The 18,041-nt window shown below is 41.4% G+C and overlaps 1 protein-coding gene across 6 annotated transcripts in view; it reads left to right on the top strand.

Annotated features, from left to right (window-relative positions):
- IL1RAPL1 (interleukin 1 receptor accessory protein like 1) overlaps nt 1-18,041 on the top strand; it is a 1,893,014-nt gene that overhangs the window by 1,863,111 nt on the left and 11,862 nt on the right. For all 6 annotated transcript variants that reach the window (XM_068265642.1, XM_068265641.1, XM_068265643.1 and 3 more), the window contains one exon: nt 4,252-4,395. In XM_068265642.1, the coding sequence (XP_068121743.1) occupies nt 4,252-4,395 (144 nt within the window). The remainder of the gene's footprint in view (nt 1-4,251; nt 4,396-18,041) is intronic.

Here is an 18,041-nt window from a genome sequence, read left to right as displayed (position 1 = left end):
TGCTGACAAACAGCTTGTCAGAGCTGGCTGTGTTTATCTCTATAGTGTCAGTCTGCTGCTCTCCCCGCCTCCTGCAGAACTCCAGTCCCCGCCTGCATCCCTTCCCTCCCTGCTGATTGGAGGGAAGGGACGGGGGCAGGGACCGGAGCTATGCAGGAGGCGGGGGAGCAGCTGAGACTGACACTACAGATGTAAACACAGCCTCACAGCACTGCTGTGATTTATGAGGGATTGCAGAGTGCAGGGGGACCTTAGGGGGGTTTGGGATAGCAACAGAGGCTGGGATGTATAGGCAGATCCAGCCTCTGTATGCAGATAACATTCTTTAAACACACCTCGGGTTCTCTTTAAAAGACAAAATAGCAGAAGCACTGGTGGCTTTTAAAGAAGCATTTTTTTCAAGCAGAGATCATAACACACTGTAGCTAATTTATTATCAGTAAATACAATACATGACAGCTTACTGTACAACCCCCTTGAAGATCTTCTGACCATAACAGGATCATCAGCAAGGTAACCTAGGCTGGTGCCTGTGGTTTAGTGTTTTACAGGGGGCCCAACTTCCACTTTCTCTGTCCAGTATCCCAACTAAGATTGCCAAAAGGACCATCAGGATGAGCCAAAGCCACTTAATGATCTGCCTGGCCACAAAACTCTCCAGTCAGCATAGCATGATTTGTTTATCGAAGCAGGACAGTGCGCAGAGGGAGGAGAGAGCATTACACATCCTTATAACTGCCTGCACCCACTGACCTTTCTCTTTTACTAACCCTATGTCATTAGGAAGTCCCTTCTGCCTATTTAAGGTGTTTAGAAAAATTGGAAAACTTTGATAGTGTTCCTTTAAATAAAGCTGAATAATTCCTAATAGCTTGTGTTTTAGGAAAGCAATATTAGATTTGGTCATCAGGAGTAAGTGAGGATGAATGCATTTTAGATTATTACAGACAGGGCAGAATGATTAAACAACTTTCACATGGGCACTTGGGAAAATTTGCAATATCAGTAACTTTTTCTCCTGAGTCTTCTCCTAGTAGATCATTTTTCATATTTTCTTCAAAATACCTTTTAACCACTTCACCACTGAGGGGTTTTACCCCTTGAACACCAGAGCAATTTTCACCTTTCAGCGCTCCGTCCATTCATTTGTCTATAACTTTATCATTACTTATCGCAATGAAATGAACTATATCTTGTTTTTTCCGCCACCAATTAGGCTTTCTTTAGGTGGGACATTATGCCAAGAATTATTTTATTCTAAATGTGTTTTAATGGGGAAAATAGGAAAAAATGTGGGAAAAAATTATTATTTTCAGTTTTCGGACATTATAGTTTTTAAATAATGCATGCTACTGTAATTAAAACCCATGAAATTTATTTGCCCATTATTCCCGATTATAAAACCGTTTAACTTACGTCCCTATCACAATGTTTGGCCCCAATATTTTATTTGGAAATAAAGGTGCATTTTTTTCAGTTTTGCGTCCATCCCTAATTACAAGCCCGTAGTTTATAAAGTAACAGTGTTATACCCTCTTGACATAAATATTTAAAAAGTTCAGTCCCTAAGGTAACTATTTATGTTTTTTTTTATTGTATATATTTTTTTTTTTTAAAAATTACAAAAAAAAAAAAATTGGGGAGTGTGGGAGGTAATGAGTTAATTTATTATGTAAAACAATTTATTTGTATGTGTAAAATGCATTAGGGTGTAGTTTACTATTTGGACACAAGATGGCCACAGTGAGTATGTTTACATGCGACCTGTAAGCGACCGGAAGGACGCTTACAGGAAGCAGTAGGAGGCTGGGAGACTCACAATGATCGCGCTGTTTCTGAAAGAAGCAGCAGATCATTGCGGGGGCTTAGATCAACGAACGGGAATGGATTTTCCCGTTCATTGATCTCCGGGCAAGCGGGCGGCGGCGTGCACGAGCGGCGGGTGCGCGCGCACGAGTGGCGGTAGCGCGGACAGCGGCGGGAGCGCGGAAGGTACGGATTTCTCCATCCCTGGTTTTTTAGGAGGGAAAAAAGGGACGGAGAAATTCGTACCGCCGGGGGTAAAGTGGTTAAGCACTTTGCAACCGAAAAAAAAAGTTTTAAAAAGTAGGTGAAAATGTACTATCAAAATTATTTTGAGTATTTTCTTGATTGCTGATGGTTTAAAATGCATTAAATTGACAAGCTTGAAAATATCACCTAGAAAATTTAGGAGTAAAAAGAATTGCATATAGGCCAAAGAGCTTAATGGACTGCATTCACTGCAAGGATGTTTGGTAGTAGATATATAATAGAAAGATACTCACAAACCCAATTTGCAAAGAGCAACCACTGAAAGCACATTTGGAGAATGGCCATCTCCACTCCAGGGTGTGAGAGTACCTCTGATAGTTCAGCTAGTTGTGCTTCAATAAAACAATTTATGTGGTCATGAAACCTCCCAACAAAGGCAAATCGCAAATGGACAGTACCTTGCAAAGAGGGATGCTAAACACCCCTCCCTTTGCAAAGCATCCTTGTCCCAATATTGAGAGACTGGGATAAAACCCTTACCCCCTGCAAAAAAAAAAAAAAAAAACTGGTTGAAGGGGATAAAATAGTGGAGAATGACATTTTTGTGTGTATCTGGTGAACCATCATAGACTTCAATGGGCAGGTGAATTTTAAAACCTATAGGGACTGTTTCTGGCCACAAAAGTGATGGAAAAGCTTTTTTCAAGGGGCCTAAAACCTGGACCATGGCATACCGGAGGGGGATCCTTAGCAAAAATCCCACCAAAAATTATGTAGTTGATGCAGAGTCATGTTTTAATCTCTAAAGGACACAAGGCGATAAAGCAGTGTAAGGGTTATGCCTGGTTTACACTGACAGACGAAATGCTGTATTTAATGCACCACAAACAACCGCAAAGAGCTTTAGTAATAATGTCAGGTGAGCAAATAATTGTTTCTACTAGTTGACACCTCAAGGACTTAAATTTCAGTCCTCTAGGCAGCAGTCTTTGAGTAGCAGTGTGTAGTGGCCGCTATGGTTATGCACTCATTCACAGGAGTGCAGGTAATCACAGTTTTCTAGCACCTACAGTTGGGCTGAGGGAGTTCAATGACAGGTAAGTGACCAAAAAAACACTAATTCTGTACTGAGGCCTTATACAGGGGGCAGCAGTGGAGACTAGATGCCAGTAGTGGTGGTGAAGGATTATTGGGTTATGGTCAGCATACTAAAAGGACCAGCAGACCTGTCTCCAACAACTAACATGTGCCCTAGACACACAGGATTACAATATAACAATAGCAAGAAAAAGAAAAACAAGCCTTCGAAGGGTGAACTACTGTAGCACTTACCACTGACTGCACCTGTCTGCAACAGCTAAAGTGCACTGTGTGGACACACTGAACATCAATATCACAAGATCAAAACAGAGCCTTTAGAAGGGCTCTGGGGTTATGTAGATGGTGAATTGGTATTGTAGCAGCAAGAAACTCCACTGGGAACACAGAACACAGGCCTAACTAACATTTTCCCTATCTGCAGCACACTCTTCCTGATCTTCCTAGCACAAAAGCCAAACACAGACTGCAAAATGGCTGCTGTGCTGGCTTTCTAAAAGGTGGGGGGGGGGCGGTCCAGGTGGGAGGGATAGCAGATTGGCCTGATTGGCTGCCGTGTGTCTGCTGACTCTGGTGTGAGGGGTTAAAGTTTGATTCCATTATAATGTATAGGGGGTGGGTCAAACACGCCATGTGTTTACCTGAGGGGGAGAACATGAACACACATTTTTCGCCACAAACTATTCGCGAGCAGAACAGTTCGGGCCATCTCTAGACATATGGTGCATTTGGGTCGCCCTCTTAATAAAGGAGTAACCAAACAGCCACCCTCATCTAGTTAAATAAGTAAAAGTGGTAATTTGTGACTTTGTAAAATACATGATTATATATACAGCATTTACTGTCTTCTTATGTTCATCTTATGTACTTGTTTTCTTGCCTATCATCCATTCATGTTACCTTGACACTAGTTGAATGGGAGATTCAACACTGGCATATTTGAGCTTTGTTTCACACATTCCCAGTGATCCATTCAAATGGGTCAATGGGAATTCATCATAATAGAAGATTTAAATAGGACTCAATGACAAATTCAAATGTAAAAGTTCAGTTACACAGTTACAATAGTTAGAGAATTGCAAAGGTTGTATTGCAGTATGGTATTCTGAATGTGTTGGTATTTTTTTCTTTATATTTTAGAACTCATGTACACAGTTGAGCTTGCTGGAGGTCTTGGAGCCATTCTCCTTTTACTCGTGTGCCTGGTCACCATCTACAAATGTTACAAGATTGAACTGATGCTTTTTTATAGAAACCACTTTGGTACAGAGGAACTTGATAATGGTAAGCCTTTGTTATTATTAATATATTGCTATTAATAATTTTGATTAAAACATGTGCAGGACAGATAAAAAAAGTAAAATTAATAAGCCATTGACTAATATGGGATATATGAAATCAATTTGACTAAGATGCAGGGAGTGGGAGGTGGAGGTGGGGGTCGGAGGATGGAGTTGTGGGACTGGGAGGAGATTAGGGAGATAAATATTGTCAACATCTAGAATCAAGAGAATATTTTGTGAAAGTAAATACAGAAGGCCTACAACAAGATACAACCCCTGGTAAGCCCTATTAAACATATGCGAGAGGGTAGGAGGCACCCTGGAGGGTACTCGTGGAATGATATATGAAGCGAGAAGATGGGTTCATGGAAAAATATATATAAAAAAAAATCGATAAACCAGTATATCGATAGTAGTTGCTGTCAGTATATACACCGGTGGTGAATCTGACAGTTTAAACAAACTATTAGTATAGATATAAGTATATGGACAGATCCTACCTTAAATAAGTAGTCGATCCCAATATGTAGGGTATAAAAGCTTTAATGGGGCACTGAAAAAATGACAACGCATTTCGCGGTTAAATCTGCTTCATCAGGTCGTGTGTTGTTACTTTAAAAGATAGAACAGACAGGGCACTAAGACACAGAGAAACATCTCCTTTGCAATTAGCAATACAATAATTGTAAAAACTACATTCATAGACAATTAGCAATAAAATAAATGTACATCTACATTCATAGACAATAGTAGACACACAAATAAAACAACTTGTGTGCATCCATGTTTTGAAAAAAGGTGCTTTTCCCTTAAAAAAATTTTTTTTACATAAAAAACAATAAATAATAAGTAGAGATATAGACATTACAACATTGTACAGTGTGAATGTAAAACAGATAGATTTTCTAGGGATGGGTTATAACTAGAGATGTCGCAAACCTCCGATTTTTGGTTCGCGAACCTCCGCGAAAGGTTTGGTTCGCTAAAAAGTTTGCGAAACGCAATAGACTTCAATAGGGAGGCGAACTTTGAGAGAGAGAGAGAGAGAGATGAATCTACCTGGCTATCTGGGGTTCTCTTTGGACAACTGTTGAACACAAAAGACAAGGCCATGCCTGGCTACATATCTGTAAGCAGTGGCTGCATGGTGTAATGGTTAAGGGCTCTGCCTCTGACACAGGAGACCAGAGTTCGAATCTCGTCTCTGTCTGTTCAGTAAGCCAGCACCTGTTCAGTAGGAGACCTTAGGCAAGTCTTCCTAACACTGCTATCTTGTCTAATTTTTCTCTTGACAACTGTTGAACACAAAATACAAGGCCATGTCTGGCTACATCTCTGTAAGCAGTGGCTGCATGGTGTTATGGTTAAGGGCTCTGCCTCTGACACAGGAGACCAGAGTTCAAATCTCGTCTCTGTCTGTTCATTAAGCCAGCACCTATTCAGTAGGAGAGCTTGGGCAAGTCTTCCTAACACTGCTATCTTGTCTAATTTTTCTCTTGACAACTGTTGAACATAAAATACAAGGCCATGTCTGGCTACATCTCTGTAAGCAGTGGCTGCATGGTTTAATGGTTAAGGGCTCTGCCTTTGACACAGGAGACCAGAGTTCGAATCTCATCTCTGTCTGTTCAGTAAGCCAGCACCTATTCAGTAGGAGACCTTAGGCAAGTCTTCCTAACGCTGCTATCTTGTCTAATTTTTCTCTTGGATTGAGCATAAATGGTAAATGCTAGGCCAGCTTCAGTTAGTACTGTTGTGGTACAGCGGTTAAGGTACTTGCCCACCACACAGTGAGACCTGGGTTCAATTCTCAGCTATGGTATGTAAACTGGCTTTTGAAATAATATCATTCTCTGGCAGATGAGACCCTCCTCCCTCCGGTAGGAGAGAGGAGGGAATAGGTAGAAGGGAGGAGCCCACAAGAGCCTAATTAAAATCCCCCTAGCAGAGTGTGTAGCAGCTGTCCCTTAATTAATTAGTGTAGGCAGACAAGTGAGTCAAATGGTATAAGGTTTTCACAAACACAAAGAGAGGTATCTTGCGCTCCTGTTCCTGGGTGACCAATCAGAGATGTATTCCTCTTATGACGTCATGCACTGCGACGCTCCGTAGTAGGGTAACTTGGCAAAACAATCAAAGAGAAATGGAGTGCGCCATAGCGCATTAATCGTAAAAGGTAGTTTATTGAGATTTAAAAGTTATACTCACAAACATGATTTGTGTAATTCGCTTGTCAGCGGAAGGCGCAGCACGCCGAAACGCGTCATGACGTCACACGCCTACTGAATACCAGCCACGCCCACCTCACAGTGAGACGGAGCCCATACGATCAGGATTGGCGCTGCTGGCCACAGCGCGGCATCCTCCCCTGTTGAGATAAGTGGTTGGCTGTCCGCTGACAAGCGAATTACACAAATCATGTTTGTGAGTATAACTTTTAAATCTCAATAAACTACCTTTTACGATTAATGCGCTATGGCGCGCTCCATTTCTCTTTGATTGTTTTGCCAAATGGTATAAGGACCTTGCTTGGAGAAGGAGGAGGGTGGGTGGGCCTCCAGCATTGAGAGCAGTGTGTTTGGCAATAATGTGTCTGCTGACTGTGATGTAGAGGGTCAAAGTTTTGCTCCATAGAGCATTATGGGGCGAATCGAACTTCCGAGAAAGTTTGCGTTTGGTAGGCGAACGCGAACCACCGAAGTTTGCCTGGAACCGTTCGCCGGTGAACCGTTCGGGACATCTCTAGTTATAACACCTAGGAAAATGTAGGTCTAGTGGGAATCTTGTGGTCTCCCAAATGGAGTGTATTAGAAAGAAACTGAGGGGGAACTTTGGGGCCTCTTATGATAATGACGGCTAATATGTCAGAGTAGGTAGGATGACAGGAGGGTAAATAATCCTATGTCTCATATATAATAGATCTAAATTCGAGAGTATACGGATAGCCATATGTATATATGTATTTAAAGGGAAGGTTCAGGGACTATCTGAAAAAAATAAAAATCCCCATCCACTTACCTGGGGCTTCCTCCAGCCCGTGGCAGGCAGGAGGTGCCCTCGGCGCCGCTCCGCAGGCTCCCGGTGGTCTCCGGTGGCGCGCCCGACCTGGCCAGGCCGGCGGCCAGGTCGGGCTCTTCTGCGCTCCAAGGCCCGGCACTTCTGCGTCCCACGCCGGCGCGCTGACGTCATCGGACGTCCTCCAGGCTGTACTGCGCAGGCGCAGAACTACTGCGCCTGCGCAGTACAGCCCGGAGGACGTCCGATGACGTCAGAGCGCCGGCGTGGGACGCAGAAGTGCCGGGCCTTGGAGCGCAGAAGAGCCCGACCTGGCCGCCGGCCTGGCCAGGTCGGGCGCGCCACCGGAGACCACCGGGAGCCTGCGGAGCGGCGCCGAGGGCACCTCCTGCCTGCCACGGGCTGGAGGAAGCCCCAGGTAAGTGGATGGGGATTTTTATTTTTTTCAGATAGTCCCTGAACCTTCCCTTTAAGAAAAAGTTGGAGGGTGAAAGAAATAGGTAAATCAAGAGGGGTATCTGGTCTATCAACATCCGCTGGAAGTGAGGAGTTAATGCTGGTTATACTGTTATACTCAGTGAGTTTGCAAATGGTATAACCATTTGCAAACTCACTGAGTATAACTCTTTCTTAAATACATATATACATATGGCTATCCGTATGCTCTCGAATTTAGATCTATTATATATGAGACATAGGATTATTTACCCTCCTCATGCGATATACCACATGCGATATACCAAATGCGATATACATAGGTTGCCTCATGTGCTCATGTGCTTTTCTTACAATTGATTAGAATCGCACGTGAGATAATACACCAGATCGGGCTCCCAGTGTCTTCCCCTCCCTTTTTCTCTATTTTTCTAGTACACACCCTATTAAACATATGCATGTGCTAGAATGTTGAAAAGAGAAGAATATGAAGAAGGGAAGAGAGGGTTCATGATATGGAGCATAGCACATCATCTGTGAAAGATGGTGAGGGCAGTGTTGTGAAACATGCATGCACGGCTTCTTCTGGAATTGGGGTTTAATCAGGACCGGATTTGTACTTTTTACCACCCAAGGCCCATTACCTCCAGCCGCCCCATGACAACATCGAGGTTAGGATAGGGTTATTGGTCATAGAAAAGGGGGGAGGTTAGAAATACTAATAGATCAGGTTATATTAGGTTTAGGTACTTACAAAAAAAAAAAAAAAAGGGCTTAGGAAATATTAAAAACTAGGGCTTTTGGCAATTTAGGTTGAGGCTAGGAATTTGAGAATAGCATTATGGGAAAAGAATTAAATTAAGCATCAGGTTAGAGTGAAGCTGGCCATGCAATTATAGATTTCTACCCAATGTTCCAAAGCGACCGGCTCCTTTTTGAAAGGAATCAGTTCAGAAGGAATTGATTCCTACCACACACAGCACATTCCTTTTTAATGGATTCCAGCAGGGAATCTATTGAAAACTGATCGAACCCCAACGCTGCACTGTTTGATATAATGCAATGCTATGGCCTATCAATCATCTGCCACTCCTGCTCCACCCCCAATTGACCCAGGTGTCCTGTTTGATCAATACTTTAGATCAATTTTTGGTCAAAATCAATGAAATATAAAGGAATTGATTTCCATTTGATTTGGTCAGAGTAAACGAATCTGCAGGGAATCAAATTAGAAATGTAATGTGTGTGTATGGGGACCTTTGCTGATCACAATACTAAGGTGATTAAAGGACCACTATCGCGAAAAAAAAGTAGGCTGTTACAATATGACAGGTTTTGTGCCAGTCCATCTCCTCATGGAGGATTCTCAGGGTTTTCTTTGTTTTCAACAGTATTTCCTGAACAGCAGTTTAACTGCCAAAATAATAAGATACCAGCTGGCCTCCCTACTCACTTGTACACTATTTTAGACAGTTAGACTTTGCAACTGCTGTTCAGGAAATGCTGTTGAAAAGATAGAAAACTCTGAGAATCCCGCATGAGGAGATGTACTGGCCAAAACCTGTCATATTGTAACTGCCTACTTTTTTTTGCGATAGTGGTCCTTTAATCACCTTAGTATTGTGATCAGCAAAGGTCCCCATGCCCAAAACCTGTCGGTTCAGTCAGATATTAACTGCCTACTTTTTTCACGATAGTGCTCCTTTAAAGTGCTGCAGAAGACGTTAGCGCTATATAAATACATAATAATAATAATTATAATGTAGGACATTAGACTATGGTAGGATTAGAGTGTGAGCTCCTCTGAGGACAGACAGTGATAGGACTATGTACTCTGTAAAGTGCTGCAGAAGATGTCAGTGCTATATAAATACAGAATAATAATATGGTAGGACATTACAGTATGACTATGGTAGGATTAGAGTGTGAGCTCCTCTGAGGACAGACAGTGATATGACTATGTACTCTGTAATGTGCTGCAGAAGATGTCACTGGTATATAAATACATAATAATAATAATAATGTAGGACATTAGACTATGACTATGGTAGGATTAGATGTATGCCACTCCACCGACTGCTGCGTGACTCACTCACCGACTCACTCACGTGCCACTCTGTTGTCCCTCTCCCACCCCAGCATGACAACAGAATGCCTTGTCAGTTACACAGCTGAGACACATCTGTACAGTCCAGCATTGTCACCCAAGGGGATTGGGTCTTGATCCTGAACAGGTGACATCAGTCGCAGGTGTGTATGCAAACCCATAAGTACTAAGAGCAGTGCAAACTAATCAGGCAGGTTCAATTAGATAAAAACCAGTGTAATAAATTTGTAGCCCACTTTAAAAAGTGTTTTTATCCATATAAAGTAGCTTCAGGGAGAAAGTGCTGGTGCTCAAACATAAATACAATTAGGATGATTCATGACGTTAATGTGCTAAGGTTAAACCGGTGAGCGCACGCTATCAGTGTAGCGAGCACTCTTGGCTATGCGTGCTCCTTTGAAGTACAGTGCGATGGTATGTAGCACGATCGTTATACTTTACTAGTGCGGCTGCTGCTACATTTATGCAGCGGCCGCACTAGTAAAGTATAACGGTCGTGCTACATACCATCGCACTGTACTTCAAAGGAGCACGCATAGCCTAGAGCGCTCGTTACAGTGATAGCGTGCGCTCACCGGTTTAACCCATGCGGCTTAGCGCATTAACATGTTATGAATCAACCTCCAATATCCTTTAAAAAACAGGGTGAACCACAGATCTCATTAGACTAAAAGTGCAATAACAAAAATAACAAGTGTGTGTGAATAACTGTGCTAGGGCAATGGAAAGACAAATGACTGTGGGGGGAGGAGAAGGGAAACAATTTTACCTGATGAAAATGATGAAAGCAGTGACAGGGCTGCATAAAGAGAAGAGATGGAAGCAGGGGGACAGAGGGAGCACCAGGCAGCCCTGTTTTAGTAGCTTCGGGAGTCACAGGCTCCTGGGAAGGAAGAAGGAGGGGGAGGGAGGAGAGAGAGGGGGATCCCAGCTGGTCACGCATTGCACAGGATCAGGCAGGCACCGCGTGATTCTAGTCTACAAAATGCTTGCTGTTCTGCAGACACTTCTACTCCCTCCCCTCTCTCTCACAGAGTGCTGCCACCACGCACAGATACCTGCTGTGCTGCTGAAAGTAGCCGCCTGTCTGCCGTCTTACTGAATATGAATCTCCCGGGTTTGCTTGGCTTCTCTGCTCAGCCCCTCCTCCCTCAGTGTCAGAGTGGAGTGGAAAGGAGGGGAGGGGCGCTTTCCTCCGTGCACTGCAGATCGTAACAGAGACTGGGGACAGCGTGGGGTGTAGTGTCACTGTGCGACAGCCGCCCCAGCTGTTGCGTCGGCAGGTTTCCGCCCTAGGAACCGGCCTAGGAGGCCTGTGCGGAAATCCGGCCCTGGGTTTAATTATAATCCATGACAGAAATAACAGGATGAAATCTACAGTGTATAAACACCAGATAAAACAAGCTGATTTCTAAAAAACAAGACATACTATTGGTAGAGCTTGTCACATGTGGTGGGACTTTTCTAAGGTAAAAAAAAATGGGGATTAGATCAGAGTATTGCCATAGTTAAACACTGGAACCCCTTCTTAAATGCTTCTTACCCCAAAGGCCTGCAACAGACGTTACACATGATATAACCCTTACCTTATAGTATGTGTCGATATATCTTTCTGACCCCACTAATGAACCGGGAGGCTGCTCAGGTAATGACACAATAGTAGACCTTCTCATTATCCATAAGCCCCCGACAGCTTTTTCCTCCTCCCCCTTTCTTTTTGGTCCTGTATTAGCTTTTCTTCACCACTCTCCTTGGTAGCACATGATTCAAGCTTTTGCTTCTTGCTGGACCATTCTTTTTGCACCTATACTCAGGCCAGAACTTATGTCATGGATGTAAAAACTGCTCTTCTGTAAAATACTATTTATTAAATACCAGGAATTGCATCTGTTTGAGAACATAAGAGGCCTGATAGCCTTTCTTCATCTTTGTAATTGCTATAACCATAAATAATTTCTTCACAAGATGCTCTTTTTTTAGAAATGTACCTACCAATATTACAGCTGTTATGTATTAGAAAACTTCAATAAAAACTTTAAATGGTAAAAGCTACAGAGTATAGAAGATCTTTATTATCTGCCCAGAACCAGCCAAATTCTTTAAAACTGGTTGTACCCTTCTCCATAGTATATCTGGACACGGACCCAACTCATAATAAAAAATGTATTTTTAAAGCAATTAATGGAATATTCCTCAATGATCAAGTCAAACACCACCAGGCAGTCATTGGCTGCAAAAGTTTTTCAGTACTACTGAAAGCAACTGTTATTTAGTCCCAGAAAAGGGGGTACTCTGGTTTCATCCCACATCCCAAAAACATACAGATAAGTTAATTGGCTTCCCCCTTAAAAATTAGCCCTAGACTATGATACATACTTTACACAATACATACATAGACATGTGACTAGGGTAGGGTTTAGATTGTGAGCTCCTCTAAGGGACAGTTAGGTGTCAAGACTATATACTTTGTACAGCACTGCGTAAGATGTATAAATACTAAATAATAATAATAACTACATATAAAACAGTTGTAATCCCTAAACATCTAAAATAGGTATATATATATATTTTAAGTTTAGTTAAAGCTGAAAGTATACATTTAAATCTTATCATGATTGCTCTACTCCAAATCTACTGTGGTGTGCACATTTAAAGAGGCACCACAGTGACATGTAGTAGAATGTAGTAAATTATTCAGGATTCCCACTTCTAGATTAGTTTTCTAGGTTTCCACATTAGAAACACTTCCTATATGTATATATTGCTCTATATTAGTATGTATCCCCACCTTTCCAGTAATGTTTAGCCTAGGCTGTTAAGCTGTGCAGAATTCTCCTACCAGAGCATTCTGGGAGACCTTGTATATTTTTTACTGGCTTCAGAATTCTCAGTAAACATTCCATAGAGATCACTTGAAAACACTAAATGTATCACTATCTGTGATAAATGTCAGAATGTAAATCAGGGTAAGGAAAAATGTACAATTGGCAAATGCTTACTAAATTATATATAAATTAATTTTGTAAAAAAAAAAAAAAAAAAATTATCAATTACACTATTTTCAGTACAGTTCTTCTTTAAGTGTCAGTGCGCAAATATTTTTGGATGCAACTCTACATGTGCAATATTTCCTACCCCAAAAAAAGACTAAGGAAGAACTCATTGTGCGCTAAAATATAGCTTTAAAGGACATCCGAGGCAAAAATTAACTAATGAGATAAACAATGATATCTATCCTCCTCCTTCTAAAAATGATTTTTTAAGCTATCCCACAGTTTTACTTTATAGTGAAATCTACTTTTTACGTTTTTACTGTTTCATGGTCTCTTCTCATTGACACCTTCATTGAAGTATGCCAGAGCTAAATTCTGTGAACTATTGACCCTTTTTATCTCTTTCCTACTCTCAAAAGCCCTTTACTGTCAGGAAAGTGTTTTATGGCTGCAATTCCTTATCAGTGAGGGTTACAGTATAGTCCAACCCGGTCCTGACCCAGACAGAAACTCACTTGCATACCTGATTTTTAACTCTTCCAGGCAGAAAAAGAAAAAAGGAACACAGCACAGTTATTTGTGTGCTTGACACTGTACATACGCATGTCTATCTCCTCATGTCATATGTCACCTTGGATGTCCTTTAAGTGTGCCTGATAGGGATTGCAGATTGTGAGCCTCACTGACTGTTAAGACTGTATAGGACTGCAGAAATATTTCAGAGCTATGTAAATATCCTCTTCTATAAAACCCCTGTGTCTCTGCATCCCAGGGTGTGTGTGTGTGTGTGTGTGTGTGTGTCCGTGCTTTGTGCAACTGTGCATGTGCAGGGATGCAGAGACACGGAGGGGGAGTGACCATGGCTTTAGAGGAGGACGGGACCAAGGGCCGGGCATGTGCGCGATGGGCGCATGCGCACAAACGGCGGACGTTTGTGTGCGGCAGGCGCATGCGCGGCGAAAGACCTAAAGCCCATTTTGAAATGGGCTTAGGACAGCTAGTGTAATTGATAATAGTGTAGCACTCTGCAATAAATCAAACATTAAGATATTTGAAACTGTATTGGGAGCATTACATTGTTCCTGTAAAACAGTTTTTATGTTCAAAAATGAGCAGTGAAATTGTTTCATAATTTCTGATAGATTGCCCCCAAACGGCTTGATGTATTCCCTTTTTATAAAAACTGTTAAACTGATCTAGTACTTTTTCTCTCTCCTTAAAGGATACTAGGCGATTATCAGCATGCTAGCTTGTCATAATGCGCGGTTTTGCTATTTGCTATTTGTTTATGTTCATAAATGAGATCGGGACAGGATATGAATTTTTAAAAGCAAGAGGGAAATAAATCAAAAGCACAAATTATTCACACAGCAGATTTTGCAGGCAAAGCTGTGATAATCAAGAGTTTTAGTTCTTTTCCCCCTTACAATATGGAATATTTAAAATGAAATTTGCTGGCAAGTGTGCCCTTGGAATTTATTTGAAACTTGCAGCAATGTTTCTACTAGAATGCCTAACTTTCATACTTTCATATGATTATTTTTAATGCAACAAATCAACAATAATAACATTGATCAACTGCCCTTCTTTTAAAGGGACCGAAACTAATTGAACACTTGACTCAAAACTAATTACATGAACAGGTGTGGGCAATTCTCTCATTATTTAATCATCATTTCAGCAGATAAAAAGTCTGGAGTTGCTTCCAGGTGTGTTGAACTTGGGGGATTTTACCATGAACCTCAATGCAAGAAAAACAGATTATCCTCTGGTTGCAAATTTTAAAAAAAATGTACTGGTTGACTCAGCAATGAAAAATGGCCTGGACATCTATAGAAAACAACAGTAGAAGATGATTACAGGATAATTGGCCTGGTGAAGAAAAACTCCTTCACAACATCCAACCAAGTGAAGAACACTCTTTAGGGGGTAGATATATCCATGTCTAAGTAAGAGGGAATAAAATGAAAGCAAATATAGAGGAGTCACTAAAAGTTGCAAACCCCCCATATTTCTTGAGAATAGACAGTCTAGATTTAACTTTGCTATAAAAGTATAAGAAAGCTAATGCATTTCTGGAACAGCATTCTTTTGGTTCAGGATTTAGCTGCATGGATAATCTACAGCCTTCATTTTCGTGAGCCTCTCATTAGCTAAGTAGTAGATTTTTTTTTCAATTTGAGAGTATACATCATAACTTTTCTTTTGAAACTATTATAGTAGTATGAGCAGGGGCGTACCTAGAAATCCCCGGGCCTCCCTGCAAAAAAAATCTGGCCCCCCCACCTCCCTAGGGCCCGCTCAGGGACTTTTGTGGGGCAGGAGGGGTCGCAGCATAAGAGGAGAACATGGCCGCAGATCGGTGGGGAGGGGGGACATTCCCTCCCCTCCCTCATCTCGGGCACTCCTCTCAGCGCTTTCCCTCCTGCAATCATTGGTGGCAGCGGGCGGTGGCAGGCAGGCTGAGCACATACCTCATTCTTGCCGGAGGTCTTCCGATCACTAAGTGCTACCTGTAACTTTCTGTGTAAACAGGAAGTAGCATGAAGCTCTTAGAGATCGGAAGACCTCCGGTGAGAATGAGGTATGTGCTCAGCCTGCCTGCCGCCGCCCGCTGCCACCAATTATTACAGGGAAAAAAGTGCTGAGAGGAGCGCCCAAGGTGAGGGAGGGGGGGAATGTCCCCCTCCCCACTGATCTGCGGCCACGCTCTCCTCTTATGCTGTGACCTCTCCTGCACCACAAAAGTCCCTGAGTGGGCCCTAGCGAGTCCCTGCCCCCCCCCCCCCACGCGGCAGGGGTCGCATCGCCTATTGTTACGCCAGTGAGTATGAGCATGCAAACCATAACACTGTGATTTCAGTTTATACACTGCAATGTTGGACCATATTACACATTGATGTCATAATGTGTTTTTTATTAAGCTGGATTGTAGCATTTGTTAAAAATTAAAATGCTTAAGGCATGAATAAGAAGCTCCAAATGTTATTTCCCTTTATGCCCTGAACAAACAGGTAAAAAAAAAAATCACAACCCATTAATCGTATGCCTTATTAAAATTCTGAACTCCTAAAGCAACTGCTATTCTATGCTTCACACTGCCGGCCTTTTAGTTTGATGGCTGGTAGTGAATGGTAACAGTACTTTGGTTTACTCTGCATGTATAAGAAGCCATCATCCTTTTAGCCTCCTGCTAAGTACATCAGTTGCATAGAGAGAGGTTATCTATACAACTTTTTTAGAAATGGAATTTAATGGTGTTCACTCCCAGAGATAGCGAAACAGCATTGTGGAACTTTATTTATTTTTATTATTTTTTTCCTTTGGAAGCACAAAAGCTGGACTGTACATTTTGATAGTCAGCTAATATTTATGGAAAGTAGGAAAAATGTGTCCTCTTTTTGCAGAAGTAAACACATTGTATTCTATTAGACTAAGCTTTTTTTTCGAAAAGTGCTTGCAGTACTGCGCTTTCCGTTCATTCAACTTATGATACAAAATATGAATGTTCCTTTGACACCAAATAAAAAGGGACATTTTATTTCACTGCTTTCTCTTTATCCAGCATTTGTAAGGGGGGAAAAAAGAAAGCAAAAAAGATGCACTTGTAAATAGCTGATTTCAGCACTGAATGAATATAGAATTAGATTTGGCACCCAGCAGAATATTCAATAAGGCTTTCTTTATGAGCAATTGATATTCTGCATACTCTGCATAATGTTCTCCAGAGAGTAAGAAAAAGGTTAACATTTCATTACTCCTGCAATTGATTTAGCTGTACTTTCTGCCCAACATCAAGAACAACAACAAAAAAATCAACATGTGACCTCTTATTCCAGGGAATTAGTTTCATTGCTCTTGCTGTTATTGACCTCTTAATGAAAATTAATGGCTAAGCCTTTCCACGGAATTACCAAATGTTTCCCCTTTTGAAACAGAATCACCTAAGGAGGTCTAAAGTTTGTACAGTGTTAAAAATTTGACCATTTTTGAGCCAGTACATAAATTGTTTGATATACTGTTTACATGTCTAAAGATGATATATCAATATTTTTTGAAGACAATGCTTGAATTGTAACTAATGATGGCCACAAATCACTGACTCCAAATAAGCAGCAACGTTTCACTGTAACAACTATTAATATCCATATGACTACAATGCACAAATAATGTCTAAGTATTATTTAATGGAGTAAACATTTTCCCACTTCCCATGTTAAAAATCAGAGCCAAAAGTTCTGCTTTACTTTTTGTAAGTTTTAGTTACATTGGCATCAAATCACTAAGCTTATCTCCTGTCTTTAATAAAGTTTCTAGAGTGATCACCATGGTGATGAGGCATGTAGTATTCAGGAAACCGTTTACCTCAGGTAAACCTAAAGTTAAGTCTTCTGTCTATAAGTTAACTCTTCAATCCTTAAAATAAATCCAGAATTCTAAAGTTAAAGACAGGCTGTTAATTAACTGTGTGTGAAAATAACTACAGAGGAGGTAACTTAACTACAGAGGAGGTAACTTAATGAATGAAGAGATAAGATAACTCTCTCACTGTGTGGCGGTAAGTTTTCTCTTGCCTTATTATCTCCAGCATGATCTTAGTGAATTGAGGCCACTGAAACAATCCAATAGCATAGGTCAGTCTGTTAAGGCCAGTGCACCCCAAAAAATGCTAGCGGTTACGCAAACGCTAACGGTTATTGAAGCTGGTTTTTCAGAGCGATTCTAGGCATGTTTAGAGAGATTTTCTAAACATGCCTAGCATTTTTAGGAGCATTTTTGTGTAGCAGACTTTATATTTTGTTACAGTAAAGCTGTAACTGGAAAGCTTCTATAGCATAAAAAACGCTTGGAAAACTACTCTGATCTAGCGTTTTTCAGAGCAGTTTTCCAATTTCCTATATATAACATTGAGGCAGAATTGCCTCAGAAATCAGCAAAAATGCTGCAGGACCAGAGTTTGAGGAAAAAACAAAGCGCTCTGGAATGCACCATCCAATTGCAATACATTAGTCAAACGTTTTCAGCCTGCAAGCGTTAAAAAAAAAACGCTCAGAACCGCTCTAGGTGTGCACCAGCCCCGAGTCTGTGTTTTATGTG

Source organism: Hyperolius riggenbachi, chromosome 2, assembly GCF_040937935.1.
Source record: "Hyperolius riggenbachi isolate aHypRig1 chromosome 2, aHypRig1.pri, whole genome shotgun sequence".
NCBI classification, from domain to species: Eukaryota; Metazoa; Chordata; class Amphibia; order Anura; family Hyperoliidae; genus Hyperolius; species Hyperolius riggenbachi.
The sequence above is the reverse complement of the archived record's forward strand: the minus strand, read 5'-3'. Positions and strand labels throughout refer to the sequence as shown.